At 47.4% G+C, this 27,950-nt stretch overlaps 1 protein-coding gene across 1 annotated transcript; it reads right to left on the reverse strand.

Moving 5' to 3' along the window:
• Positions 1-172: 172 nt before the first annotated feature.
• LOC149336490 (uncharacterized) lies at positions 173-27,929 on the reverse strand. Its single transcript, XM_089554156.1, has 8 exons — positions 27,367-27,929; positions 25,165-25,298; positions 23,168-23,306; positions 18,444-18,592; positions 16,752-16,875; positions 13,022-13,209; positions 10,385-10,496; positions 173-359 (listed from the first exon to the last, which is right to left on the reverse strand). Exons 1-8 carry the CDS (start codon positions 27,438-27,440, stop codon positions 173-175), a joined length of 1,107 nt encoding a protein of 368 aa, XP_089410282.1. The 5' UTR covers positions 27,441-27,929.
• Positions 27,930-27,950: the final 21 nt, after the last annotated feature.

Raw genomic sequence — 27,950 nt, forward strand, 5'->3', positions numbered from 1 at the left:
TTTTTCTATCACCTGCAGTAAACGAAACACAGTGCAACTCTTTAATAGACAAGCATTCGCTCCGAACGACCAGAAGTCACGAACTTTGATTTTCAGCAATATCTATCTCCTTCTTTTGCGCCGCATGGCCCAAGAAGGCATCCTGGTGGCGCCTCTGGTCGCGGTCGCCTCCCTAGGACTCCCTTGTCCTGCCGGTGGTGTCCGGTTGGGCCTGGTTCTTCCTGGCTGCACACAAGGACGGCTGGTGGCCCAGGATGGATTCCTCCATTGAGGCCAGGTGGCTGTTCAGATCTGAGGTGCCTTCACAGTGGGTGCGTTGACGAGCTCTGCCCATGCACCGCTGGTAGAAGCCGACCATCCTGCACGAGTCGGCAATCGCACCTTGAAGAATAGCTTGTGGCTAACCGGAACAAATTGGAGATCGTGGTGGCGAATGAACAAAGTCGGCAGACACACTTAACAGTTTACGTTACTTCGTGAACGCAGTCTCCGCGCGCTGCGGCTTTATTAACCCGATGTCACGCAGCTGGCAGTTTTACCTCTGCATAGCTCTACGTAGCCGCTGCAGCGACACCGCCGCACCCCTTCTGATCTGCGCGCTAACTTCGCGAACGTAGTTCGCGAAAGTAGTCTGTCAAAAGTACCCTTGGAGCATGGTTCAACTTGTTTATATTATGGAAGTTTAACGTCCCAAAGCGACTAAGGCTGTGAGGCACGCCGTAGTGAAGGGCTCCGGAAATTTCGACCACATGGGGTTCTTTAATGTGCACCGACATCGCACGTACAGTACACGGACCTTTAGAATTTCGAGAATCGAGATTCGACCGCCGCGGCCGGGATCGAACCCGCGTATTTTTGGGTCAGCAGCCGAGTACCATAACCACTGAGCCACCGCGGTGAGTGAGTGAAAAAATTTATTAAGCTCTAGATTTGCTTTTTTTTCTGGGGCTGTCAGATGGCTTCGTCTATCTACGTGTACAAAGGCCGGTTGCCCTAAGTCCAGGGCTCCGCTGGAAGCTGCTGCCAGTTGTGCTAGCCGAATCAGACCTTCTTGGTCGACTCGGCGATCGCTGGAGAGAATTCCATCCCATTGCTCCGCACTCGGGTTTGTTATAACGGGTACCACGCTTATCCTCTGGCATGCCCACGTTATGTGGTACAGCGTGGGTGGTTCTTGGCACCAAGGGCATTTGTCAGTGCATTGTGTGGGATACATTTTGTTGAGTACCTGTAGGTTCGGGTACGAGCCCGTTTGTAACTGCCTCCATGCGACAGAGTCTTAAGGGAGCCCTTGGAGCGTGGATTGCATCTCACTCGTATAGAGTGGAGCCCTCGCGGCTTTTCTAATGATCAAAAGACACTGAAAGGTGAGGACAAGCGTTCTCCTAACCTTAGAGAGATTGAGAGATGACATACAGGACTGGAAGCAAACCATGCAGCATGGTTACTTTTGTCAAAGACTGCACTTCTTAGGCACGACCCGGCGTTGACGAGAGAGCCCGTGGCTTCGCTCGTCCCACGGAAGGGATACTCGAGATCCGGAAGAGCATGGCTTTTCAAGAGGGTTTACAATTACGGCTCCTAGCTTCCTTTCCAACTAGTAGTGGCATTTGTTTCTGAAGAGCCGAATTATTTAGTTAGGCTCTATGCGTCGCAACGCGCTGCGCCGAACCAAGTCCATTTTAATCGTTCGCCGCTTGCTCCAAGGGCTTTGCAGTAGCCCTAGCTACAACGCACGCCATTCGCGCACGGTTGTTTCGATGCGCAGTCGCAACGGAGGCCTTTCGACTGGTACGGAATGTCGAAGTGTCTGTTTGCTTGAGAGGCCGTTGCGCGCTCAAGATCCCCAAACGGGCACATTTGAAACAAAGAACCTCCTCATGCAGAAAATACGGGAAACGAAGTTCAAAGTGCATTAAAAAGGCAAGCAACACCAGCTCTAGATTTGCGCATTTGGTCTCAAAACTACCTATTCATCTGATGAGAAGGAAGGTGAAATCAGGGTGTCGAACCGGCATTTTTTCGGGTTCGGGTTCACACATTTCGGGTTCAGTTCCGGGTTCGGCTCCAGAGGGCCATTTTGTTCCGGTTCGAACCGGTTCGGACTGTCTCGAACCGGTTCAAACGGGTTCGGGTTCAGGACAAAAAAAATTTGAACGCAGATGGGTTTCAGTCAACCTTACTATGCGTTTTCTTTGTTCTTCCACATGGCTATACAAAATAAAAAAATGCAAAGATTTGTTTACGAGTACATAAAACTGGACTAGTTGGTAGCGGTTGCTCAAGCAGCGCAGTAAACAGGACAAAAGGAAGTCTGGAGACGACACAGACGCTGACTAACAACTGGTTATTACATTCTCGGAAAAGTATATGAAGGCGCAGGGCACAGTGAACAATCTAAAAAACACAAGAGCAAAGATTAAAACTAAAAAATCTTACTGCTCATGGCATCACAGTAGAATCTTGACAACTTTTTCAACGAAATTCGAAGACTATATTCCATAGTGGACGGCACTCCCCTATCTCGTGCACCTCACGCAGTTGCCAAGAAAGCCTAACTCCTTATCTACGAAATTGATGGATGGTGAATCAACACGCTCATGTGCTTTCTTCCTGATCATAAGGCCTCCACCACCTCCCTACAAATTCGATCAGGGTGATTAAACAGGAGACTTGTCTTTCTAAATGGGGAAGCAATGAGCATTTGTTCGAACATCACAGATGGGTGAAAAAAATTGGCGGGGGCTTAGCTTTGGTTAAGCCTGGTAGGTTGCGATAGCAAAAGCGCAGCGCCTCCAACTGAAGGAACGCAGTGCGCCGCGTCTATAGGTCACACGTGGCTACCGGCCGCCGCTGCGCGACGACTCAAAGCGTCTTCGGTAATTTTTATGCGTAGCATATTGCAATCACTCAGTTCAGCCCTTGGGCGCGGCCGAGCAGCCACCAAACCACGTGACGTGACGTCACTAAACCACGTAAAAAAAGAAAAAAGAAAAAGAAAGAAAAAGAAAAGAAAGAAAAAAAGATGGCTGAGCATGGTGGCGGTTGCCACCGCCCCGTTTCAAAGGGGGCTCTCCTATCCATCCATCCATCCATACGTCACGGAGGAAAAGCTGCTGAGAAAATCGAGTGCCGCCAAGCAATACCTCGCGCAAAAAGACCGCGCAATATGCAACGCATTCTTGACTTAACCAAGTTAAGCCTGACATCGTTTTTTTTTTATTGCGAAAGAAATACTCCTCGAGGTTTCCGCTCTAGGCCGTCGTCCCGGAGAATCCACCATTGACCTTTAGCGTGACCTATGTGTGACGTCATACCAGCTGTGGAAAAGCGGGGCCCCAACTGGGCTCGTGGCGATCGTCCCAGCGAATCCTCCACGCGCCGCTGCCGTGGGGGAGGCGCTCGCTCTACGTGACCAGCCAAACCAGGCGCAGCCAGGGCTATTGCTTTCGCAACTTACCGGGCTTAACCAAGCTAAGGCTCTGCCAATTTTTTATAGTGTGTTTTTGATGTTGTTGCGACTGAGAGAAAGATAACGAACTACAGCTGGTATGACGTCACAGCGGCAGTAGCGCCACAGGTGCGCACCGCGGCAAACACACACCATAACTGCAGCCGGGCTCTCTGAAGGAGCGAGTTGGTCGCCCATAATCTACAGCTGGTATGACGTCACAGCGGCAGTAGTACCACTGCGCGGGGCGCCACAGGTGCGCGGTGCGGCGTAACTGCAGCCTGGCTATCTGAAGGAGCGAGTTGGTCGCCCATATTCACTCCGCTAAAGGTCAAACGTAACTGCGGCCGGGTCACGCGAAAGCTTGAAAGTGCGAGTAGTATTGCTTTCGCAATAAAAGTAGCGGTGTCGTACAACTTGGTTTTGCATTGCAGCGAGTGCAACGATTGCTTCCCCCAGTAGATAAGACAAGTGTCCTGTTTAATAACCCTGTTTGCATTTGTAGGGAGTTGGTCGAGGCCAATGGGATCAGGAAGGAAGCAGATGAATGTGTTGCTTCACCACCTATCGATTTGGTAGATAAGGAGTCAGGTTTTGTTGGCATTGAGCGAGGTCCAGGAGATAGAGGAGTGCCGTCTACTATGGAAGATACTCTTGAGTCGTGACGTTTTTCGACTCTGATGTGCATGCGCAGTATAGTCTTTAAGTTTTAACCTTTGTTTTGGGGTTGTTTCCTGTGTCCTTCGCCTTTATATACTTTTCCCAGAATAAAATAACCAGTTGTTAGTCAGCGCTGGTGTCGTCTCCCGTCTTCCTTTTGTCGTGTTTACTGCGTTACTTGAGAATGAAAAATTTGTTTAATGCGTGATGTTCTCACTTTGCCCATTTTATTTATTGCCCGCAGCAAAAAGATGAATTTACGGGACGAGCCGCAGAATGAAAGGAACTCAAAATTAATGAAAATCAGCTATGTACATACGTCCCAACGAGAGCCTCGTGTTAGCACTGGCTCTCCCTAACATTCAGAACCTACCAAACATATTTTATTTAAATCACCTATTCGACATCGTCTTTGTGACTCACATTATATATCCCGAGCCCCTATAGCTCAGTATCTTCAAAATCTCAGCTTATTGTGGCTTATTACTATAGTAAAGTAAGAAATGTGTTTGTGATAGAATGTTTGGTTTTTTTCCTGGGGTGCTATCAAAGGCAACCTTTGCGTCAGCAGAATCTTTTGCGCCCTTGATAAAGTGATAAAGAGTAGGTAATCTAGCGTGCACCATTTGTCCACCAACTTGTTTCAAGCATTTATTTTCAAAACTACAAACAACCCCTTCCTGGCAGCTGTGCTTAATAGGTGACTAAGTGCTCGCCTGTCTTTTCTGGACATGCTCACGAGTGCTGAATCATTGGGTTTTCTCACTCTTCGCTTTTACTTATCTGTACGGCCTCTCCACAAGGCAGATGACAAATGTTGTGATCGGTCATTTCTTCCTATAGCCATTAATCTACAGCCTTACCTAGACTTTCTTGATACTAGTGTATTAAAGCGAAGTCAGCGGATGTACAGTGGAGCCCACTTTAATGGCCGCAGATATAACGAACGCTCGCTTATTATAAGCGGGTGTGGTGCTACCGTGAAAATATGCATAAGGGAAATGGAAATTCATCGCAAATACAGCGAACAACTCTAGCCACACCACTCGGTTATAGCGAACGAGGTGGCGTGGTGAACTACCCCGAGGATGTAGAGGTCGTTCTTCCGCTAAGCACGCAGATCAAATAGCTCCTCTCAACCTTAGCCGCCGCGGTGGATCAGTGGTTATGGTGCTCGACTGCTGACCCGAAACACGCGTGTGCGATCCCGGCCGCGGCGGCTCAATTTATATGGGGGCGAAATTCTAGAGACCCGTGTACTGTGCGATGTCAGTGCACGTTAAAGAACCCCAGGTGGTCGAAAATTCCGCAGCCCTTCACTACGGCGTCTCTCATAGCCTCAGTCGCTTTGGGACGTTAAACCCCATAAACCAAACCAAGCCTCGCAACCTTCACGACACCGCCCCGGAAAGAATATGTCAACAATTAAAAGGCGGCACTGCTGTGCGCAACGCTAACCGGAAAGTCCGGCGTCCGGTAACACTGTAAACGCTAAAGTAAACGCCGGTAATAATACGCCATAATTCTCAATTGAAATAGTAAGTAACCGCCGCCCAAACCCGCGTCGATGGCCAACGAGGGCAATCATTGCCTATACGCGTTCGCCGGCACGGCAAAGCATCTCGAGTAGAAGAAGCGCGGTGCGTGTGAGAAAGAGGCATCGTCAAAAGCGAAGCTACTGGCCATGGTCGCGGATCAACTAACAGCAGCGATTAGATAATTCTTAAATCCTTGCTGGCCATGCCAGTTACGTGGTATGCATAGCCTGCCCAGTCGTCTCCATCTTTTGCGCCGCTACCATGTGCAGGTATTGTCATATAGCGGACAGTGCAACGGATGCATTCTGCGCCACAAGCGCTGCGCTACTTCGTCGCTGCATCAGCCTAGGAACGACAGAAGCAGCTCGAAAACACACGTGACCATATGCTTGCAGATTTCTGGCAAAGCTTCGTTGATCCATAGCCGACCGGATGTTTCCTCGGATAACTACGTTCCTGCGGACCACAAAATCGCAGAAGCGCCAGCTCTGACGAAGACGTTGAATACCAAGTGCGAGCTCTCCCTACTGTCAGGAATCTCATTTATTTAGCCGACCTGCCACCAGTTGCCATGCACTCTTCATCCATAATTAGTTATACCCGTCCCTAAATTTGATAGTTGGCAGCAAGGTCTCGACGCGGATTAAATGACCACCCTAGATAGCCTGGAAAGAGCCGCGACAGGCTCTGCTTTGCACAAGTAAACACGCATAACGCAGCTTTATAAGAAATAATTGCCACTTTTAGCGGTCTTAGTATTTTTGGCTGTTATACGAAGAATCTACTTGCTACGAACATCAGATATAACGAATGGAACCCGCGTGACTGTCAGGTTCGTTATAAGTGGACTCGACTATAGTTTCAATCGGCCACAAAAACCTCTTTCACCCTTCAGACATGGACCTTACATGTTAGGACGCACCTTCGCGCCAAAGGGGCGTTTGTGCTGTAGTCAGTGCATTTCTACCTGTGCCAGCAACGAGAAACAATTTCAGCAATAAAATGATATTTTTGTCTTGATGCTGTATTTTTTGGGACATACTTAAGCAGTCTCTTGAAAAACCCTTGACATCATACATTTCACTATAACATTTATGTCTGCGATGAAAAACTCCGGAATTCCGTGCGAACACTTCGTGTTCATAGGACGCAGAACCACCGTGTTCCACGAGGTCACGGTTCAGACAACAGTGCACTTTAACGGAGGAGGAATATGCTGCACAAGTTCAACCTCCTGACTGGTTCCCCTTTCATGACGTGTGCACCATCTGAAATTTTCATGTGCGGGCGGAGGCAGGGAGTTATGGTGGCATGAGGCCTTATGCCGAGATCGCTGAATTCGAAGCGGTCAAGTAAGGCATGAGGAGGGTCAGAGAGGTTCCAAATATTCGATGCATTTACCATAAAAAGAAGCCTACAAGATAGCCAAATAGCCTAAAGCATCTGTAAACAGAGTTTTCTGTTGGGCCGCCATTAGTACGAATCCCGCTCGGAGTCAGAAGTTAGACTATGCGTACTCTTTTAGTTGTTCTTTTTACTGCGTTAGCAGCATAGCCTGCTTTCCCAAAAATAACCGCGCTGCGTGCGTGCAGCCTCCATCCTTGATGCACACTCCGGTGAGCGCACATCAGGGCATTCAGTAGTAGAAATGCACCTTCAAAACTTTAACCCATCTCCCCACCCCCCATCCCCCTCCTGTACCCGATATAGCCGAGGCAGATTGTTGTGAAGGCTCAACGTACTCAGTCGCCCAAGCGTTCTACGAAAAAAACGCTAACAATCATAAGCCTGTCGTGTCAGACACTAAGAACGGGAAGTATGACTGCGAGAAGTAGATATAAGTCGCCAGACAGAGAATTAAAGATCGAGCAGTGCGAGAACAGCGGATCGAGCCGCGCTCTGGCGACTGGGAGCAAATTTTTCTTAGAAGCAGAACGATTTCAGCAAATCGGCATAACGAAATCACTTCATCGCAGTTACATTTCATCGCAGTAGCATCTTTCTGGAGGTAGCACCTTTCCATCGCATTCCAGCGAGCGCATGTATTTCCGTATTGCCCTTTTGTGTAATCGGTATTTAATTTTTTTCTTATTAGTACATCTCCACCGTTTCCAAGAACCCGCCTATCGTTGCTTATTTCCGTCGCGCGCAAACAAGAATATGCGGATTCTAAAAAAAAAAAGAAGCTGCACCAATTTATACATCCTTCTTTTGGTAATACTAGTAGTAATATCTCGGGTTTAACGTGTCGAGTAGACATTGCGGCTATATGACAGTCGGTGTAGTGGAGGGCTCCAGATTAACGGAGACCAGCTGGGGATTTTCGACGTCACGCTGGTTTTTGTATTTTTGGAATCAGCAGCCGTGCTCCACAGCCATTGAGCCATTTTTTTTCTTTATTGCCCTACAGGCCCATCGTGAGGGGTTTTGTTTAGAATTTGCTGTCTTAGACAATGAGCGCCTACAAAAGTAAATGTTGCACTACTCACTGCGGTTGCTCAGTGGTTAGGGCGCTCGGTTACTTATTCGGTGTACCCGGGTTCGAGCTCGGCCCCGGCAGCCACGTTTCGATGGAGGCGAAACGCAAAAGGCACCGTGTGCTGCGCGATGCCAGTGCACGTTAAAGGGCAACTGCGCCACTTTTTGAGAATTTCGCCATACTCAAGGATTCAAATCTATATAGGCTGAAGGTAAAGCATGCTAAGTTTTTTGCACTACCATTTAAAATAGTGACGTAATCGACGATTAAATTTTGCACTTCTCCTCAAAGCAACAGTGTGAGTGCGGAGTGCGGGGAAGTTCAGTGTGACGTCACGGAAGGTATGATTTCAAATTACTGCTACCGTCAGCCACGCCCTGCGTGCCTCGTTGGACGCTGCAAACAACGTTCGGCGGGCTTTGACTTCGGTGGCGTTGGTTTTTTTTCCTTCAAAGCAGGCGTTTATGCGTTGGAAATGTACGGATACTTTCGATGAAGTCATTATGCGTCCCCCACTTAGCGTTGTCCATTGCGGAGAAGCTTGAAGGCCGTCGAAATTTTAATTGGTTATTACATCACCGTTTCAAATGCTAGGCCAAAAGGACTTCGCATACTTTACCTGGAATTTCACACATTCGACCCTTTTAAGCTCGTCGATTTCTATAACCTATGCAGTTGCCGCTTAAGGATCCCCAGCTGATAGAAATTATTCCGGAGCCCACCCCTACTGCGCCTGTTTCTCTTTTTTCTTTCACTCCCATCTTCCTCCCTCTTTTACGGTGCGGTTCAGGTGTCCATGAAGAATTGAGACAGACTGCGCCATTTCCTTTCGTAAAAAACCACCATCAAAACATTGATGGGTCCTCGCGCTAATATTTCGTCTATTTGTGGGAAATGACGCAAAGAAAAGGAAGGCGTTCTCAATCGGTACTAAAATGACTATAAACGCGTAGTTTTATTGCGTGTTTTCTCCTTTCAAATGACGCCATAGATATTAAAATACATGTATCACTGTGTGGTATTCGCCTACTGCCACTAAATAATTTAGAAAATAATTTTTTCTGCCATGCTGTTTTGGTTTCATTAAGCGAATGATCGCTTTGACGTGAGTTCAACACTAGGTCACGTGAGGCACGGGAAAACTAATACAAACGTTGATACGTTGTTTTGACTCACTGTAGCACTTAAATCAGCCGACTTCAAGACCTATAATTACAACGAACGACATATCAGCAGTTATAGTGCCGTTTTATAGCACCTCACGAGACCTAATTTCCACTACACGTCACAGCCATCGTTATGTTGGTGAAACCGAAACAGCGTCAAGAAGAAATTCAAATATAATTTATTGCGTGTTGGTGAACACAACGCGGTGCTCCATGTACACCAACGTATTACGCATCGTTTGAAAGAAGAAAGTACGCAAGCAAAAGTTTGGTGTCTATAGTACTTTATTGAGTTAGAGCAGTCCTAACATTTTGATTAAAGATTTCCGCAAATATGTAAAAGGGAGTAGTAATAACTCAAGATTTCGCATAAACCTAACGTACAAGTGTTTAGAATTGGCGGTAGTACATTACAGAAGCATCAATTAGGCTTCTTCCCAGGCACCAGACCTCCTGTAAATTTGCTGTCGCATATACTGGGTATCATTTTCGCACTTCCCAGCGCAGACAGCTACAGGTGGGTAAATCTATCCGATAGATCATCTCATTTTGTCGGAACACAAGACGTATGCCTGGGTGCAAAGAAAGTGGGGCTGAACCGGTCCCGAACCGGTTCGGAGCGGTTCCTTTGAATCGTTCCGGTTCGGGTTCAGTTCCAAGATGGCGAAAAAAATATGGGTTTGGTTCGGTTCCGGTTCCGAGCGAAAATTCGGGTTCAGTTCCGGTTCGACACCCTGGGTGAAATGCCTCCTCTCTGGAAGCAAAACGGTTTCCGCTGCCGCTTCCACTGCGCTAATGTCGACACGTCTATACGTACTTACAGGTCTACACGTACTTATCCATGCATACTTTTTCGCCTTTGCGCACCCTGTCAACCCTGAAAAACGTTTCAGTTTCTTCACTCTATCAATATATCCATGCGAAAGCACAACCAAAAGCTGCCGGTTCATAGCGGTTGCATGCATTTTAAAGGAGACGTTGGAGTTTTCTGCTATCAGATGCATAGAGGGCGCTTTTTACCACTGTTTTCACAGCGTCCCTGTGCTGCGCAGCTGGTCCTTTAGTGCTTTTTACCCGATGCTGTACTTACCAGCAAGCCTGGTCACTGTCTTTCAGGATGTCTACCGTCGCATTCATGAAATCAGAGGAACATTGGAGGAAGTGTCCGATGAGCTTATACGAGTTGCACGCTTTCTTAGCAGCTGAAAAAAAAGAAAACAAGAAACATGACAAATGGTTTACCGGACAAAAGGACTTAGATGGTCACGCAATAGTAATGCTTTAAACAGACTCAAGTAGAAGAAAGCCAAGGTTGATCGGTGTATTATGTGGCCTTGCCGTATACCTTCTGTTTCAGAGACTATAGCCGACTGACTGGGTCAAGCTTTTGAGATTCTCAAGTTGAAGTGCTGACCTTTAACTCCTGTATGGCGCCTCTTTCTCTCTTCTTTCTTTCAATTTCTCTTTTGTGCATTCAAAGTGGTTGCCTTAAAATGAACGCCGTCGTAAGTGTCTTCCTTCTCGGTGGACACCTCAACCGCACCGTTAGGGAGGGGAGGAAGGTCGGAGTGAAAGAAGGAATAGAGAAAAAGGTGCCGCAGTCGAGGAAGCGACCGTACCCCAATCTCGCTTGTCAGGCAGACATATTCCTAAAAATTCACTGCATACTGGTAACCCAGGATGTCGGTTAGCCTACGGTGCTTCAATGTCAAGGGTCATCGTTCAGTTCGCACACAAAGGATGAGAGTATGGACCCAAAATGCAATGTTGCCTTGTATCAGAATTTGAAAATCTGTCAATTTAAGACTCTTGATTTGAATAGCGGTCGCGTATTGCAATGCGCCCTCTTAGTATTGCTTTGAGGATATGAAAGGCGCAGTAAGAGTCTTGCTTCTGAGTGAACTCCTCAACCGGGACATTAGGGAAGGAAGGAAGGTGGACGTGAAAGAAGAAAGAGCGGCCTTAGTGGAGGGCTACGGAATAGTTTCGCCCCGTGCACGGGTCCCTTTTGCCTCCATCGAAACGCAACCGCCTACACATTATGAGGAGAGGAAAGGTGCAATAACTCTCTTAGTCCAATTGCTGACGACTACGCTGAAGCCTTCTCGATTCTCCCAAGCGCTGTCGTCTTAAGTTTAAGTGGCAAGGCGCTGAATTTGGCTGTGATGCGCTCATCGAACGCGACTGAGGAAAGGTAAGGCACAGTAACTGTCTCACTCCTGGTTGGACACCTCAACAACAAGATAAGGGCTAAGTCGGGCTGGCTGGCGCAAGTTGATGGAAACGAGTCGTTTCCACCTAAACAATGGCGTAATGGTGTAATAGAAGAAAAATGTGTCATAGCGTAGGGCTGAGGATAATTTCGACCACCTTTGGTTTTTTAGCGTTCACTGACGTCGCACAGCACACAGGCACCTTTAGCGTTCAAAGCGCAGCCGCTGAGGCCGGCGTTAAATTCGCATCCTCGGGATCCGCAACAGAGCGCGCTATCCACTTAGCCAGAGCGGAGGGTCAGATGCAAAGCCAAGCTCGCCATCAGGGAAAGGATGAAGGAGGGAGTGGAAGAATGATGACAGAAAGAGGTGCCTTTGCTAAAGCTCAGAAGACAATGTGAGCAGAGCAAAGATGAGGTGAATATCGCGAAAAGCATTCCGCCTCCCTATTCTACGCATAGAGAAAAACCACGTCAATACACATCAACCTGTACCCTAGCTCTCACCTGTTCGTTAATTCGCAATTTATGTGAGGGGTGCAACGTTGCAGCGCTTTCATACTAAAACCATGGAAATGTCTTGGCGCTAAATAGAATCGAGAAAGTCTAAGCGCGCTCATGACCAGTTGCACTAAAAAGTGTTGATATCCCATGAACAGCCGTTTGACATCACATAAAACCAAATCAGTGTAATATCACCATTATCATCAGAACTATATCAAGACAAAGACTCTCATAACCTTGTCCCCCGCTACCTGAAGCACTGTTCGTAAATCCGCGCTAACTTTTTCATCTCGCCCGTCCACCTTACCCTGTGCCGCCATAAGTTACGCTGGTCTCCTCTTCGGAAATACTCTTTAATCCTTATAACGCTCATCTGCTATCTACTTTCCTCATTATGGGCTTTGCACATGTATATTTCCTAATTTTGTTTTGAACTAGAAAACCAGTAACTCGTAGGTGTTCCCTGAACCACCCTGCCATGTCCGTCCCTCTTAACGTCACTCTTAACGCTTTCTTTTCCATAGGTCACTCCCTTGTAAATTTTTTTTACACAGTCTATAGACTGATGATAGACATCTGTCTATAAAGTCTGTCGACTCTCTATAGACAAATCCTAGAGAGCAGTCTATATGTGATGGAAATGCTATAGAGAGTCTAGACAATCTATAGATTTATGGTCGTACACTTTAGTAGACTTTTGTCTGTAGACAGTCTATAGACTGTGAATAGACAAAAACAATTATTTATAGGAAGGCAATAGACTATAAAAAGTCCATAGACTGTCATATACCTCATTCATAAGGGCATACAACACTTAATTCAGTTTAAAACCTTTTCATTCGCCTTAAAATGTCTCTGCGCCATAGGAGAACACTATCAAGTTACAACTACACTCTTCCATTCAGCAAAGACTAGTTAGCCATTTCTCCTGCTGTTTTTTGTCGGATTGTAGAAAACTGTGTAGAATAAATGCATAGCTCTCTTCCCTCGAAACACCTTTCGGGCACTCACCATCTTTCTGGGTGAGACGCGACATCCTGGCCAGGCTGGGGCTCTTCGAGTCTGCTTTGCATTGATCTCTGAACTTCAGAGTCAGAACTTCGAAGAACTTTTCGGCATCCTTGTGCAGCTGGTCGGGCATGGCGCAGCCGTGCGTTTCCATGGACGTGTTGTAGCATTTCTTGTACCTCTCGATTTGCCTGCCATAGAAACGGGTCAAACTGAAGCAGTGTAGAATAGCTGCGTCGAAATTCCTAGTTTGCGTCGAACGCGTTGCCGTGAATATTTCAATCACTACACAAGGCCCCGCATACCTGCAAGCAGGGTCGTTGGAATGGCAACAAGACACAAAGTAAAGTTAACAGTTGGTGACAGATGGAAGCTAATAACCTGATCTTCTCAATATATTACTGCGTGAGGAAATGGCTAAAAGTTCTGTAAGTCCGTGCGTGAAAAGTATAGTCTTACTGAGCAAAGCTCATACTCACACGGACGTCCCGGCGTCACGGACGAGAGGTATGGTAAAGGTCCCTTGCTAGGTGGCGATTTAGGGGAAGAAAATAATTTGCGCACGTAATTTTAACGCGAGAGTGCTAACGACCCCGTAAGGCGAAAAAGCCAGTGTCGTAGACGTCGTCGGCGTTACCACAATTTCAGGCTGCCGCGGCTCCGTCGCGTCGTTAGTCCTAGAAAAATCCCAAGAGCGCCAGCAGTGGAGCCCTCAGCAGCTTGACAGAACAGAATTTTTCCACTTCTCGTGGAGGCCACCAGGAGCGCTCTGAGTGAGCGTGACGTCATCGTTCGTCCTTGAGAAAGTGGAGTCAAAAGTTTCCATTGCACACGAGGGCATCGAGGAGTAGTACGGAGTCATGCTGTCATGTGGATGGTATAAAGAGCAGGCGCAATCGCGTTTCACCCCTAAGATAGAGCTTAGGAGTCTCAAACCTTTTTTCCTACTTCTTCCACTGATTTAACCCCGCTAGACTGCGTTAATTATGGGCCATGAAGAAATAGCTGTGGTTGCAAATGTGGTTCACAAGGAAACGTCATCTTGAGCATGACACGCGGTCCCCTCATGTGCAAGGAGTATCACGAATAAAGCGATCACGGGACGACCAGGCATCCGATGTGCCAATTCTGCGATATTTCCTCTATTATTACTTGGACATTTTCCTCTAAAGAATGATTTTACTCAGAGCCGAGGCTTCAGATGCGCGGCAGAAGTTTTCTGGATGGTGAATGTAGACAGAGGTGGTGGGTGGGCGTGCATCTCCCTATTCCACTTTCCACATGTATGGAAGGGATGAAGACTCCGCAAGGTGGCTACCACGGGAAGAAATCAGAGGGTGGATACTGTGTAAGATGGAGGGTAAGGAGCAAAGTGAGCCGAAAAGAGGAGAGAAGATGGAAAGCGGCGCGTGCGCGCAGGACGCCACTCTTCCGGTGAAGTGGGCCGACCTAGACTGGAGTATTAAATCAGTCCAAAAAAAATCGTAGAAGAAAGAATCAAGCTTGAAATCAAGAGATCTTTCTTCGATAGAACAGGCCACTCTAAACCATGCGTTTAGCTTCAAGAAAATACACAGTCACCGAAGAAGCTCAAAAATGAAGGTATCTTTCCTCGACCGAACAGGCCACTCTGAATTATGCAGTTAGCTTCTAGGATCTACAAAGTCATTAAAGCAGCAGGCAAAGACAGCAGCATTGTCATCCTGGAAGCCAAAAAATACAGAATGGAGGCCAACAGGCTACACAATAACCATTGTCGCTTTAAGAAATTAGATACCGATGCCGCCTTAGACCTCAGCGAAGTCATCTTCGGTATACTGGAAGACCTGTTAACCAGGGAATCAAATGCGCAATCAGAGTGTAGAATTTTAAATAAGTCAAACAAACAAGCAAGACGCTTCGTTATTATGTTGCATCCGACTATAGGCCTCGATGTCAAACTGGACATGGTCGCCAGATGATTGCACCATATATTCGGGAGCATCGCAAGCTAACGGGGGAAGCATCCGGCCTAGCTGCCCCCTTGGCCGTGCCGGACAGTCCACGGAGCCCCCACGTGATGGACGTTCGCTGACGGATGAACACGATGCTCGCCAACTTAAACCGCGCGGCAACGCCGCCGCGGGGACAGCTTTCCAGAACTGATCGTGTTAAGAACCACCTAAGCCGTTGTTTTTTCTTTGTTCTCTCAAAAGACGAGGTATAATTGGCTGCCATGCAAGAAGATGGCTTTCTTTGTGAAACCTTTCTTGTTTGCACAGCTAAAAATAAAGCCATAAATCGAGCAACTTCCCCGGAAGAAATCAGGATTAAGCTTCGCCTCAACAGTAGATGCAGTACAGCTTTTTCCGTCTTCATCTTTTTAATTACTGTAATATCAGTACAACACACTTTACTGTCGTACACACCACAACCCGTTCAGGTGGGCCTCTAACGCACTTGAACCAACGACCCTTTGGGGCATATGCGTTGCGTGCCCGCCTGGCACGCAGACGGCGTGGGTTCGAACATCAATGCCGGCGAATTACTTCGTTCATTTGAAACTTCGGGCAATATTTCCGCCACGTTTCTGAGCCCTTCCTGTCAATTACAGGTCACGATCGACGGCTTTTCGACCGAACGAGCTGCATACGATATCGCGTAACAAAACTGCACATACGACGATGAGAGCGGCTCACGCGATCCAGACGCCGCAGCCCCTGTTATAAAAGTTTTTGTTCGTGGATGAACTTTTGTAGATAACGGGCAGCGTAAGTTCGCCGTACATGAGGACGCCCTATTCCGTACGCGCTCAGTTAACAGAGCGAAAGCGCCGAACACGTGCTTTCGGCAGGGAGGTAAGCCCTCGGGAACGCTTGTGCACTACATTTGGATACAACTCGAGAACAAAGCGGCTTTTCCCCTTAAAAGGACCCCTTCGAGCCAATAGCGTCGGCCAATTCTCATGAACCTCCTATAACGTGACAACGCAGGGAGCGGTGTGACAATTCAGTCAGGGGACCATCCCCTTTCATCGGCCCCTCCGTGCATTGTCAGGCTAGCAGGCTAATGAGAATTTGCCGACGCTATTGGCTCGAAGGGTGTTCTGTGACGGCGAGAAGCCGCTTTTTTCTTGAGTTGTATCCGACTATATCTTCTGCACGATGCGCTTGAGCTACGAGCTGCCTCGAGGCGAGAGATATGGGCAGATATTTGCTGGTGGACAGGCACATTTCGCTGTTGGGGTAGCCTATGCAGTTCGTACGCTTGCATAGCTGCAAACCAGAAGAGTAGCTACCTAATACATCGACTGCACACAGACAAGAATATAGAAGCGTGGTATACGACATGGTGCGGGTATTAAAAATGTGTTTTCAACTATCCCTCTTTCAAAAAAAACTTCGCCTGAATGTGCCGTGTGAGCAACGCCACCGTGATGAAATCGCAGCACCAGAGTGCCACGTAGAGAGGTGAGCTCCGTTGTCTAGAGCGCTCGAGTGGTGTGCTGCTAGGCAAATGAAGTGAAATATAATGCAGCTGCGTTGCTGAAGGCACCCTGGTTGTGCCTGCTCGATTTTTATATGTATCCGGCTTCGCTAGAGCGCAAGTATAATCTGTGCGACTCAACACCTGCTATACAATCCAAGGTCATTTTTTGGTATAGTACCGCTTGAGCGCTCTCGACAAGTTTTCTCACCTCTGTACATGACCGCTGTCACCTAAATGTACAAGGACACCAGAGAAGCCAGCTTACGTGCACGGATTGATGCTAGAGTTCTTGCGGGCCACCTCCATGATGTTGGAAAAGTGTAATCCACAGAGGAAGATGTCGTTTACGAACTTCTGTCGGTTGCAGGTTTTTGCGCCTTTCTGCAGAGCTGCGAAGAAAGTGAAAAGTCAGGTTTAAAGCTGAAGCTTAAGCTGCCACGCATTGGCTTCATGGGTTAGCGAGGGAAGAAAAAGTCAGCGCGTGTTTTATGTGTATGTCATGGCGAGGACCAATTATCTTGACATGGCGGTTAATCAATATCCTTGACTTAGCTAGCGCGACATTTACCATGAATTGCAGGGGCCACGACCTATTTGGATTAACCATGGCGCCAATAAATCGGTCGACGCCATTGCCTGGAAGCCGCCGTTTGAGGGGCATCTGCTGCTTCCTTCTTCAGTTGCATCCTACTAGGTTTGTTTGCCTCTGCATGTGTACTCATGTCAGTGCCTGCGGCTGGGCATGCCTGTACATTTCGGGGCATGTCTGTGCATGTATGGGCTTGTATGTACATGCGCTTGCCTTACAGCGCCCACTAATGTACCCCTGCCCCCATGTACGCGCCTGCACTTACCTCTCTATCATCTTGTATTTTCATTACTATGCTTGCTTTTGCCTGAATACCTGACTGCAGACTCCCTGGCTCTAAGCTTTAGTTTAGTTTAGTTTAGTTTATGGGGTTTAACGTCCCAAAGCGACTAAGGCTATGAGAGACGCCGTAGAGGAGGGCTCTGGAAATATGGACCACCTGGGGTTCTTTAACGTGCACTGGCATCGCACAGTACACGGGCGTCTGGAATTTCTCCTCCAAAGAAATTCGACCGCCGCGGCCGGGATCGAACCCGCGTCTTTCGGGTCAGCAGCCGAGCGCCATAACCATTGAACCACCGCGGCGGCTGTCTCTAAGCTTTGTTCAAGGATATTCAGCGCTTATTTGTTTTTCGGCGTGCCACGCAAGGCACGAATGTCTCTAAGCTTTGTTCAAGGATATTCGTGTCTTGCGTGGCAGGCCGAAAAACAAATAAGCGCTGAGAGCTCATGGTGCATTGTTCAGGTGTGTTCCCTGAGAGGAACAGTGTGCCCAGTTCCAGCTTTCTAAAACAATGATGCTCATAGTAGCAGTAAAATACGTAGTCTGTAAGCTACAGCTTAATTGTGCTGTGACCTTGTCCTGTTGAGCTGTTACAAACAGATGCAGTCTTCCGCAAACCTTTAACGTGCCGGACCGCCGATAGCTGAATATCTGCCGCACTGAAGGCCCCGAAATCCCGACTTCGTGTTTACGCTAAGACTAACATTAACAATTTTATTCTCACACTTCATTATTTAGTATTAACAGTTTTATTCTCACACTTCATTATTTATCACACTTTACTATCATCTGCACGTTGATATGTCTTGCCGCTTCCTCCTGCACGGTTGTCATTGGTTATCAGGGTACCTTCGGAAGTCAGCGGATGGCAGACACATGGCCGCTGATATACAACTGGTTATAAGAGACTGTTTTCGAAAATGGCGTAAAGTCTCCCCATCGGTTTGTTTCAATAACTGTTTTGGAGTGACCACATCACGAGTGTGGGAATTCGTTAGTTACAGTCTCCGATTCCCCCCATATGTTTAGAGACGTTTTACGCCTCAAATCATGCATATGCCAGTCCAGTCGTGGACAGAGCTTACCCGAACTCCTCAGGGTCGCACAGAGAAGGCGGTACCTCTGCATGACGCCGTCCGCGATGAACTTTATGCCCGGGGCAATGCGGTACCCCGAGGAACAGCTGGCCGCCTGCTCGCTTTTCTGAGCGCACTTCTCGTAATCGTCGACATGGCTGCAATTAACATGCGAGAACCATTCAGACGAACGAAAGTCTCCTCTGGACCTATTTCTGATAGGTGTTTGCGAGTCTAGAGAGAGGAGGTATTGCAAAAAGTTTGGTTTAGTTTATTAGGGTTTAAAGTCACAGAGCGACTAAGGCTTTGAGATTTCGACCACCTGGAGTTAAAGACGTGCACTGACATCGCGCAGCACACGGGCCTCTAGAATTTCTCCTCCAAAGAAATTCGACCGCCACGGCCGGGATCGAACCCGCGTCTTTCGGGTCAGCAGCCGAGCACCATAACCACTGAGCCGCCACGGCGGGGCTGTTGCAAAAAGTGCAGACGAGAAGACGCGGGGAGGATGCGGTGGTGGTCCACAACGCAATTCAGAAAACAATGTACTCATACCACGTTACACAAATGCCGAAGCGGGAGGATCTCTCAAAAGCCATGAAAAGTTCATCGCACAGAGATGAAACAAAAATAAAAAAGGTTGATAATTCACTGCACTATATAAATATATTCACCTATGCAGGCACTTCTTTTTTTCATTCGAAAAGAATTACAGAGATCATTTAATAACAAAATTAGGGCGGAATTCAAGGGGCGTAGCCTCCCCACTGGCCGTTCCTAAATGCCTTTAGACACTATATAAGTCGCACGATATATTCTTTCACGACTCTATTTCTGCTTTATGGCTTATGGTGGCTTAACGTCCCGAAGTTCTGAGGCTATGAGGGACGCCGTAGTGAAGGGCTCCGGAAATTCCGACCACCTGGGGTTCTTTAACGTGCACTGACGTCGCACAGTACATGGGCCTCTAGAATCGCTCCTCCATCGAAATTCGACCATCGCGCCCAAGATCGAACCTGCGTCTTTTGGGCCACCAGCTGAAATCAGTGAGGTACTTATAAAGAGCTACTGAGAGGCGTTGACCAGCACCATATATATGTCCTCTTGACTGCACTGTGAATAAGACAGAAAGGTAGAATGATATCAAGTACAGATGCGCACATTATTACTACCGCCACATCATTGGTGAACCGACGCCCCGTTCAAATTGATGGGACGTTTCGATACATGACTCACCTAACACGCCCTGTACACATTGCCTTCCAGGGGGTGCAGGTCCGACACTGTTGCGAATTTTCCGTCAAGATTTCTTAATTGATAATCAAGAAAACAAAGCTTCTTATGGGTATTTAGAAAAGGCAACGTGATAAACTTGTTAAAAAATTTAACAGCTTCGAATTTCGATAGCGTAATGGATTCTCAATATGTCTTATGCGTTGGGCGTTTTGTGTGGCAGAAACCATAGCTCCTTCTTTCCGTTTTAATTTACAGCAACAGTGCCAGTCCTTTTACAGCTGTAAGGCTTCCCAACAGTCTTAATGCGAAATCATCACTAGTCCCATTACGAGAAAAGCCAGCGGCGTGCGTGCGTTTTGTGTGTGTGCGTGCGCGCGTGTGTGTGTGTGGTTTATTGGTTTGGTTTTATGGGGTTTAACGTCCCAAAGCGACTAAGGCTATGAGAGACGCCGTAGTGGAGGGCTCCGGAAATTTCGACCCCCTGGGGTTCTTTAACGTGCACTGACATCGCACAGTACACGAGCCTCGAATTTCTCCTCCAAAGAAATTCAACCGCCGCGGCCGGGATCGAACCCGCGTCTTTCGGGACAGCAGCCGAGCACCATAGCCACTGAACCACCGCGGCGGCTAATTGGGGTTTAACGTCCCAAAGCGACTAAGGCTATGAGAGACGCCGTAGTGGAGGGCTCCGGAAATTTCGACCCCCTGGGGTTCTTTAACGTGCACTGACATCGCACAGTACACGAGCCTCGAATTTCTCCTCCAAAGAAATTCAACCGCCGCGGCCGGGATCGAACCCGCGTCTTTCGGGACAGCAGCCGAGCACCATAGCCACTGAACCACCGCGGCGGCTAATTGGGGTTTAACGTCCCAAAGTGACTACGGCTATGAGAGACGCCGTAGTGAACGGTTATTTAACTTCACTGGGGTTCTTGTACGTGCACTAACATCGCACAGTACACGGGCCTCTAGCGTTTCGCCTCCATCTAAATTCGGCCACTGTAGCCAGGATCGAACCCGCGTCTTTCGGGTCAACCGAGCACCATAACCACTGAGCCACCGCAGTGTGTGTGTGTGTGTGTGTGTGTGTGTGTGTGTGTGTGTGTGTGTGTGTGTGTGTGTGTGTGTGTGTGTGTGTGTGTGTGTGTGTGTGTGTGTGTGTGTGTGTGTGTGTGTGTGTGTGTGTGTGTGTGTGTGTGTGTGTGTGTGTGTGTGTGTGTGTGTGTGTGTGTGTGTGTGTGTGTGTGTGTGTGTGTGTGTGTGTGTGTGTGTGTGTGTGTGTGTGTGTGTGTGTGTGTGTGTGTGTGTGTGTGTGTGTGTGTGTGTGTGTGTGTGTGTGTGTGTGTGTGTGTGTGTGTGTGTGTGTGTGTGTGTGTGTGTGTGTGTGTGTGTGTGTGTGTGTGTGTGTGTGTGTGTGTGTGTGTGTGTGTGTGTGTGTGTGTGTGTGTGTGTGTGTGTGTGTGTGTGTGTGTGTGTGTGTGTGTGTGTGTGTGTGTGTGTGTGTGTGTGTGTGTGTGTGTGTGTGTGTGTGTGTGTGTGTGTGTGTGTGTGTGTGTGTGTGTGTGTGTGTGTGTGTGTGTGTGTGTGTGTGTGTGTGTGTGTGTGTGTGTGTGTGTGTGTGTGTGTGTGTGTGTGTGTGTGTGTGTGTGTGTGTGTGTGTGTGTGTGTGTGTGTGTGTGTGTGTGTGTGTGTGTGTGTGTGTGTGTGTGTGTGTGTGTGTGTGTGTGTGTGTGTGTGTGTGTGTGTGTGTGTGTGTGTGTGTGTGTGTGTGTGTGTGTGTGTGTGTGTGTGTGTGTGTGTGTGTGTGTGTGTGTGTGTGTGTGTGTGTGTGTGTGTGTGTGTGTGTGTGTGTGTGTGTGTGTGTGTGTGTGTGTGTGTGTGTGTGTGTGTGTGTGTGTGTGTGTGTGTGTGTGTGTGTGTGTGTGTGTGTGTGTGTGTGTGTGTGTGTGTGTGTGTGTGTGTGTGTGTGTGTGTGTGTGTGTGTGTGTGTGTGTGTGTGTGTGTGTGTGTGTGTGTGTGTGTGTGTGTGTGTGTGTGTGTGTGTGTGTGTGTGTGTGTGTGTGTGTGTGTGTGTGTGTGTGTGTGTGTGTGTGTGTGTGTGTGTGTGTGTGTGTGTGTGTGTGTGTGTGTGTGTGTGTGTGTGTGTGTGTGTGTGTGTGTGTGTGTGTGTGTGTGTGTGTGTGTGTGTGTGTGTGTGTGTGTGTGTGTGTGTGTGTGTGTGTGTGTGTGTGTGTGTGTGTGTGTGTGTGTGTGTGTGTGTGTGTGTGTGTGTGTGTGTGTGTGTGTGTGTGTGTGTGTGTGTGTGTGTGTGTGTGTTAACCGTTGATCATATGACATCACAGGGCGGTCGTGCGAATACTGATCTTGGGGGATTTTTTTTTCAGATAAGCACTATCAACTATTCTTTTAACAGTACGAAAGCACCGTTTACGCATAAAAGACGCGTGAGCAGGAACAGTGCAGCATTTTATGGTTCGACGTTATAGAACCACCGTCAGACCCCTCTAGCGGTGTATGAGCTCTCTGTAGTTTCAAGGAGGCTATGGAACACACTGCGTCCGCCGTAAAAATACTCTGCGTGTCATTACCTGAGCACCTCATTCGCAGGTGTTTTTTGCCGAACAGCTAGTTAACTCGATATCTGTTTATATTCTGCTTTCCACCCAAAGAGCGTCCTCATGTGACCCAAGAGCTGCGTCACATCACAGCGTACTATTGTTCCGACAGCGAGCCGCTTAGAGAATAACGTTTCAGAAAAAGAAAATTGGCTGTGGCTTAGCTAAGGTTAAGCCTGGATATCTCGAAGCGAAAAGCTGCGGCGATGCTCGTGGTTTAGCTTAAGGTTATACTTACGGTTACACTTAGGGTATAGCTTTCTGGCTTTTCCGAAACGTATTGTCTTAGATATACAAAGTTTATACGGAGGCGCAGGAGGAGACGCGCGTGTAGTGAATACGGTGCTGTCTTAGAAGGTTGCTTTAGAGACATGAACTGTGGCATGCATTCCTTTCGGGTGTACACCGAGATATGAGAGACAGGCATTGGCTTTCCTTAAAAGCAGTTTTCATTTCATTTTCCTTAAGGCCCTTACGGCGCGGTTCGGGTATCCACCGAGACATGAGAGAGGCAGGCGTTGTTTCCTTTCCTTAAAACCAATTTTCATTTCATTTTGCTTTCCTTACGGCGCGGTTCGGGCGTCCACCGAGATATGAGTGTTTCCTGGCGCACTGTTTGTCTTTCTTTTTTTATTTGTGATAATTTATTTCTATCATCTTTTTTTATTTTTGTTTGTGTCAGCGGCAGCGGCGGCGACGGCCACCTGCGCCGTGCGTGACGTCACTCGGTTTCGCGCATGCGCAGAACAAGGCAAATCTGGGCTCACGCGAAGCGCGGTGTTGGCTACCCTAGTGAAGCTTTTCGCTTCAAAAAACCGATGGTGTAGTGTACACGATAGTCATACAGCTATCGGTAAACCACCGTGGTGAAGTTCAACTTACGGGCAAAGAGACGTTAAAGACACGGTCGCGCGGTTTTCGAAAACTTTCACGGTGCTCTCGTAGAACCGGTTTCCACAGAGGACAAACGTTTGCACAGCCTTGTCTGGGTCGCAGTCGTTCATGAGGGCGTCTGCGGAACCTGTAAAAAAGAACGGCTGATAGTTGGCATTCCTTCTTAATTTTTCAACAGCACTTCCGAACCAGGACAGGTCCCCTTCCCTTCTCTCTCTTGATTCTGAAGTGTTGTTGCAAAAATATTCTGTAACAAAGTCTGCAGGAGTATGCACGTAGATTCTGAAAACGAGCAATTGCTCGTTTTCAGAATCTACGTGCATACTCCTATGTTTTGTCCAGGCTTAAGCCTGGACAAAACATGCTCCGGAGTGCGAGAGATCGGTAATTGTCACGAAATATTCAGCCTAAAATGTAAGTTTTTATTCTGTGGAGCACCTGCGACATCTTCTGCAACAATTCCACGCTGCATGAAGTCACGTGGGCCCATAATGGCCTGGCTAACCCAGTTCTTCCTCTGCTCTGCTTCCTATGTCCATACTCTTGTGCACTAAATGTTGGCGACGTCATGGTTATCCCGACTTACGCAAATGCTCCGTCGTTCAAGCAGTTTGATATGGTCTCGCTTCGTTAAGCCGAAGTGCCAACGTAGCCAAGTAATACCTGCTAGAGAAAGCGCAGAGCTTTATGGGATCTCCTATAGTACCTGTTCGCTGTGATGTGCTTCGCAAACTGCAAGAAAAACCAGCTTTCGCTTCAGGCAAATAGTCTTTGCTCTTTTTGCTTGCTCCACGTGATAGGGCATAATTTGGTGTGACGGCCCTTTGCAAATCCATTCATAGTAGAGCCGACATTTCATTGCTTGCGCAACCCATTTGCATAGTGTCTGTGTATGTGTATAGTGTATAGCGGTAATATAGTGTCTGTGTATAAATGGAACTCACGTTAAATCCGCTCCGGGATGACGTGGTGTCCTCTTGACCCTTTTTCCCTTCCCCTTATTTCATATACCCCAAACTCAGACTGCGACCAGTAACTGCAAGCTAAGGGAATACCCAGCATTTTATCCCAAATTTTCCTCGTATGTGAGATATTGAAGAGTACGAGTGAACGAACGGAATTGAGGACATAACACTGACCGCGTTTCACTAACACCTTCCATTATTTCCTGTGTAAGCCGCTGTTCAGCTCGTGTTTTTTTTTTTTCATCATAGCTACGATGGTTCCTTTTTTTAAACCGAGGCATACCGCGAGGCATAGGGTGGCCGCAGCTGGCGAAGGACAGAGTTAATTGGAGAGACACGGGAGAGGCCTTTGCCCTGCAGTGGGCGTAGTCAAGCTGATGATGATGATGATGATGATGATACCGTTTTCCTATAAATTTCCTCCAGTTAAGATAACATTGCATCACAATAGTGTCCGCAAGTATTCAAGGTAAACCAAATGTCACGCAGCTCAAGCATAATTTAGCATTGTTAGTGCGGCTTTTTAACGACCTTGAATTCAGTTATAATTATGTTTCTTGAATTTCAATTGCAATCAGCCTTTAAAGCAGTGGTGCAAGCTGGCGAAACGTGAAAATTTTCTAGAGCAAAACAACGTTTCAAATACCTGATGTGGAATTATTTTTTGATGAATCTTTTTTTTCTCAAGTTTGCACAACTTTCTCACCCTTTATTTCGTGCACATGTACTATTGCGATCAAAATATTACGGGATGCGTATTCTTAGAAAAAAATTAATTCCAGCTCAACTTCGCAACCAAGTCGAGTGGTACTGTTACCAGTGGATAGAGCATGCATGTCTGCGCATACTTTGACACATTTCAGGCCACTGGATTACGTGACTACGCCGAAAAAAAATTTTTCCGCATACATGCGTCCCGTAAACTTTTTATCGCGATAGTACACTATATGAGCGATCTATTAACGGTCTTAGCCAATACGCTACAGCAAGTGGCACCTAGTGGGAAAACGGTGAACTCACCGAGGCAGTCGGGAAAGTATTTTTTCTCAATGCTATTGACCAGCGTGTCGTTCTTCCATGCTGCGTCCGTGGCGTTGCCGCAGAAGGAGGCATTCCAGCTATCTTTCAGGCAGGTCGTGAAGTTCACAAAATCTCTGCAAAGGCACACGGCAAAACAAATGAACGCTACGACAGTAAAGACTTCAGCGGCATCGAAAGCATTGGTTTAATTTGATAGCCTATCTCATACATCTGTTCCCGTGCGTACAGCTCGATTTTCTCATATTGATTGATTGATTCATTCATTCATTCATTCATTCATTCATTCATTCATTCATTCATTGATTGATTGATTGATTGATTGATTGCTTGCTTGATTGATTGATTGATTGATTGATTGATTGATTGATTGATTGATTGATTGATTGATTGATTGATTGATTGATTGATTGATTGATTGATTGATTGATTGATTGATTGATTGATTGAACAACTTTTAATCTGAAGCGTGGTCTATCGTGCGAAACTGCGCAGTACAGTTCATATGCAAGTGCAAAAAGCCGTACCGGTCACACCCGCTCTTTCCTAGCCTTTCCACACTGACGCAGTGAATTAAATGATATTGAATGCCAGCATGAGGATACACTGAGCAAAATATTGATGTTGGCCTGAATGAATTGATTCCTGAGGTGTAACGTCAAGAAGGCTATTCAAGTGAAAACGGGGCTTTTATAACCTAGCACATCTGAAACGAAATTAAATCCAGGTATCTCGGCCACCGGCCGTTTTCTCAAGCAAACATCGGTGACGTCACCACGGTTTTTCTTCTCGGATCCCGGAGGCTAAGCCAAACTCTATCACTCACTAAAAAACGGTGATGCTGGAGTACTTGTCGACATTGACCTCACAAGTTTGACTTAAGTGGCAGGAAAGATACTGTTGCCTTTTGAAATCCAATTTTGTCAGGAATAAATGCGCCTTATGCTTCTAGACAAACATCTAACCTTACCAGAATGCGCCATATAATAGATTTTCAGTGGGAACAAAAATTAAATGGCATTTTCCTAGGTGTTCCTTTAACACACATAAGAAGAAATGGCAAGAATTAAGCCATACAGAATAACTCTGTCTATTCGACTTATGGGTCAGGGTTCACTATCGACAGTGACGTCAGCGCGCATTTGGTGCAGGCAGGCTTGACATATGGATTAAATGACGGAGACGGGGAAAAAGGTGAGGTGCAGCCATTGCTGTGGATTATGTAATGAACGGGCAGATGATATTAAGTAGTTTTCTGGGATAAGGTGGCCGAAGTTGGCATATGATAGAGTTAACTGGAGAGACATGAGAGAGGTCTTATCTCCTGCAGCGGGTGTAGTAAGGTTGTTGATGATGATGATTATGATAATTATGACGCAATCAACACAGAATAGCGCAGTAAGGCGGGACAAGGAAGTCAGACAAACGCGCTGCTCTCAGAAAGATGGCCCGGTGTAATATAATTGTATTGCAAGAAGTACGTTGTTAAACTGTTGAGTGCTTTACTAGACGAAGACTGAACAGTGCGCTGAGACAGGACAAGAAGTGCACCTACACTGCTCTGTGACACTGCTCATAGAGACGGCTCAGTGTAGTTTAAGTAAAGAGCAAAAATGGGCTAAACTGTTGGTTCATTCTGTGACGAGCACTGTACACCGTAATGAGAAGACACAGCAAATAAATTGCTTTTTGAGGAAAGGAAATGGCGCAGTACCTGTCTCACCTATCTCGGCGGACACCTGAACCGCGCCGTAAGGGAAGGGAGGAAGGTGGGTGGAAAGAAGAAAGAGAAAGATGTGCCGTTGTGGAGGTGAAGAAGAAGAAGAAGAAGAGGTCTCCGGATTAATTTCGACCATGGGTATGTGCCATTATAAAGAAATGAAGAAGAAGAAGAAGAAGAAGCATTTCGACCACCTGGGGTTCTTTAACGTGCACTGACATCGCACAGCACGCGGGCGCCTTTTGCGTTTCACCTCCATCGAAACGCGGTCGCCGTGGCCAGGTTCGCACCCGGGAACTTCGGCTAAGTAGCCGAGCGTTCTAACCACTGAGCCACCGCGGCGGGGGAGGCACAGCAATAAAGGCGCACGTCTTAATTTTCTTCCCGCCTTAGCGCGCTGCGCAGTCACCATCGCTGTCGACTCCTCGTCCTGGGGAAGAATGTGCCGGCGCGCAGTTGCTCACCTGCAGTTTTGCGTCAGGTCGCCCCGCACCGCCTTGATCTTCTGCTGCAGAGCTAGCGCACACGCTCTTCGCATCGTCTGGTAACTTTCGCCGTTACAAGGAGCCCCTGTAAGGACAAAGCGAGAGGTATGGGATATGCAAAAGGTGTTCTTCACCAGAGAGAAAACAGTTGATCTGCACGAATGAAATGCACCAGCTCATAAGCGAAAGAACTTTCCTCGGGATAGTGTTGAGCTCTGGACGCGTTCCCGCAAAATATACGCTGTAAAGCGTGCATTCGAGGCGGGAATCTCCGGGGTTGACTGAGTCGTCACTTACCCGAACCCTGGCTCACCACGAGCACCATTAAGAGGCAGAACTGGCACAGCAGAGCCTTCATTTCCTGGTCTTGGCAGCTTCGTGAGTAGTCTCGAGTCTCCGGTAACGTACAAAATGCAGTAACTTCTGGAAAGGCTGGCTGCCGAAGAGTGCAGTACTAACTGACGTTACAGCTGTGCCTTCGCAACTTCTTCTTTCTTTTCCTCTAGAATGCTTCGCCAGCATATTTGGCACAAGCTTCGTCTTTATCCCTCCGTTGCAATCGG

This window comes from Amblyomma mixtum, chromosome 7 (assembly GCF_055824585.1).
Source record: "Amblyomma mixtum isolate Tamu chromosome 7, ASM5582458v1, whole genome shotgun sequence".
In the NCBI taxonomy this organism is placed as follows: domain Eukaryota; kingdom Metazoa; phylum Arthropoda; class Arachnida; order Ixodida; family Ixodidae; genus Amblyomma; species Amblyomma mixtum.

Bases quoted from the DNA above. Each gene is read 5' to 3' on its own strand.
- LOC149336490 (XM_089554156.1), bottom strand. From the start codon at position 27,440: ATGCGAAGAGCGTGTGCGCTAGCTCTGCAGCAGAAGATCAAGGCGGTG. The intron at 23,307-25,164 runs GTGAGTTCACCG...TCTTTTTTACAG, and splicing joins ATACTTTCCCGACTGCCTCG to GTTCCGCAGACGCCCTCATG. The intron at 360-10,384 runs GTAAGTACAGCA...CGACTCGTGCAG, and splicing joins GACAGTGACCAGGCTTGCTG to GATGGTCGGCTTCTACCAGC.